The sequence below is a fragment of the Nerophis lumbriciformis genome, linkage group LG17 (genome assembly GCF_033978685.3).
Source record: "Nerophis lumbriciformis linkage group LG17, RoL_Nlum_v2.1, whole genome shotgun sequence".
In the NCBI taxonomy this organism is placed as follows: Eukaryota; Metazoa; Chordata; class Actinopteri; order Syngnathiformes; family Syngnathidae; genus Nerophis; species Nerophis lumbriciformis.
In genome coordinates, this window is record NC_084564.2 from 42,154,978 (window position 1) to 42,157,407 (window position 2,430).

At 52.6% G+C, this 2,430-nt stretch overlaps 1 protein-coding gene across 1 annotated transcript; it reads right to left on the reverse strand.

The window, feature by feature from the left end:
* Positions 1 to 734: 734 nt before the first annotated feature.
* LOC133614296 (uncharacterized membrane protein C3orf80 homolog) lies at positions 735 to 2,121 on the reverse strand. Its single transcript, XM_061972147.1, has one exon. It carries the CDS (start codon positions 2,081 to 2,083, stop codon positions 1,310 to 1,312), a length of 774 nt encoding a protein of 257 aa, XP_061828131.1. The 5' UTR covers positions 2,084 to 2,121; the 3' UTR covers positions 735 to 1,309.
* Between the last annotated feature and the right edge of the window lie 309 nt (positions 2,122 to 2,430).

The window sequence follows — 2,430 nt, forward strand, 5'->3', positions numbered from 1 at the left end:
GTAATGTTTGATCCTGTAATGTTTGATCCTGTTCTGTCTCCCTGTAATGTTTGATCCTGTTCTGTCTCCCTGTAATGTTTGATCCTGTTCTGTCTCCCTGTAATGTTTGATCCTGTAATGTTTGATACTGTTCTGTCTCCCTGTAATGTTTGATCCTGTTCTGTCTCCCTGTAATGTTTGATCCTGTCCTGTCTCCCTGTAATGTTTGATCCTAGTCTGGCTCCCTGTAATGTTTGATCCTGTTCTGTCTCCCTGTAATGTTTGATCCTATTCTGGCTCCCTGTAATGTTTGATCCTGTCCTGTCTTCCTGTAATGTTTGATCCTATTCTGGCTCCCTGTAATGTTTGATCCTGTTCTGGCTCCCTGTAATGTTTGATCCGGTTCTGTCTCCCTGTAATGTTTGATCCTGTTCTGTCTCCCTGTAATGTTTGATCCTATTCTGGCTCCCTGTAATGTTTGATCCTGTCCTGTCTCCCTGTAATGTTTGATACTATTCTGGCTCCCTGTAATGTTTGATCCTGTCCTGTCTCCCTGTAATGTTTGATCCTGTCCTGTCTACCTGTAATGTTTGATCCTATTCTGGCTCCCTGTAATGTTTGATCCTGTTCTGTCTCCCTGTAGTGTTTGTCTGCTCTTGAATGGGATTGTGCTGAAAATGTAAATTTCCCCTGGGGGATTATTAAAGGATTTCTGATTCGGATTGTGATACAAATAGCCTTGAAAGTGACTGATTTATTGAGTACATTTGGTCCTGCGCGGATGAACAGCCCTCAGATATGCACTAGGAGGCGGGAAAGAGTCCATTACACCCGAAAACGACTTGTTTGTAAAATTGTGAAGTACTTTCTGGTCCTACTTGTTGAGGCTGTTGAAAAATGGTAAATAAATGGTAAATGGGTTATACTTGTATAGCTTCAAGGTACTCAAAGCACTATTTCCACATTCACACATTCACACACTGATGGCGGGAGCTGCCATGCAAGGCCCTAACCACGATCAGGAGCAAGGGTGAAGTGTCTCGCTCAAGGACACGACGGACGTGACGAGGTTGGTAGAAGGTGGGGATCGAACCAGGAACCCTCAGGTTGCTGGCACGGCCACTCTCTCAACCGTGCCCATAATATTAAAAAAACATAATAAAATGTGATGTCATGCTGACCCCAACACAAACATGCTATTATTTGGATTGTCACGTGGTCAGCCCCTGTCAACATTCACTCATCAAATTGCACTTGAGAGCATGAAGAGAATCACCCTGATTGTTGAAATGACCCAAAAAAAAGGATAATTGTCACTGTGAGCTAAACATCAGTTCCTGGACGTCCTTTCTACGACATCCAGTCTTTGCTCTCCGACCACCGGCGGCTCAGCGCTCCCCCTGCCCGCGCTGCCCCCCTCGTGTTCGGCCAGCAAGTTGTCATCGGAGCGGTCCCGGTGCATCTCCCGCATGCTCTCCTCGTACGTGGGCAGGTACTTCACCTCGTCGTAGGCGGGCAGGCTGGGCGAGGCCCCGTCCACGTCCACGTCCACCGGGGTGCACTCCGGGTAGCGCCGCTCCAGCAGGGAGTCCTGCGACGCGGAGGTCCGCCCGCCGAAGAGGGAGTCCGGGTCCTCGCCGCGGTCCTGATGCTGCTGCCGGTGCCGGCGCGGCCGCGGGCAGACGACGCGCTGGATGAAGTAGCCCATGGCGAAGAGCAGCAGCAGGATGAGGATGCCGGACAACTTCCTGGTGAACCAGCCCACGTTGTCGAAGAAGACGTGGATGGGGAGTTTGCAGCAGCGGACCGCGGCCACGCTGCTGCTGCCGTTCCCCGTCACCAGCGGCGGGCAGCACTGCTGGCCGGAGCCGCACTGCACCTCCCCGCAGCTCCGTAGGGCGTCGCACGCGGAGAGAAGGCACGCCGAGACCAGGCAGCCTCCGCCGCACACACGCGGCATCATCACCGAGCAGGCAGCGACCACCGCCCCGTCAATACTCCCGTGTTTCCGTCCGGCGGCGACCCGCGTCTCACTGCAGACACGCGCCGGGCGGCAGGTGACGCCCCCCGCTGTGATTGGATTTGCGTCATCGATGAGCGTCATCTCGTCGATAACCTGATGGCCACAACATTAGGAACGCCCGCCATCCATTTTCTACCGCTTGTCCCTTTTTTTTGGGGGGGGGGGGGGGGGGTGCTGGAGCCTATCTCAGCTGAATTCGGGTGGAAGGCGGAGTACACCCTGGACAAGTCGCCACCTCATAATGTTGTTGTTTTTTTGTACACTTACATGTTGCGGTTAATACTATCCATCCATCCATTTTCTACCGCTTGTCCCTTTTTTGGGGGGGTCGCGGGTGGTGCTGGAGCCTATCTCAGCAGCATTCGGGTGGAAGGCGGCGTACACACTGGACAAGTCGCCACCTCATAATGTTGTTGGTTTTTTTTTTT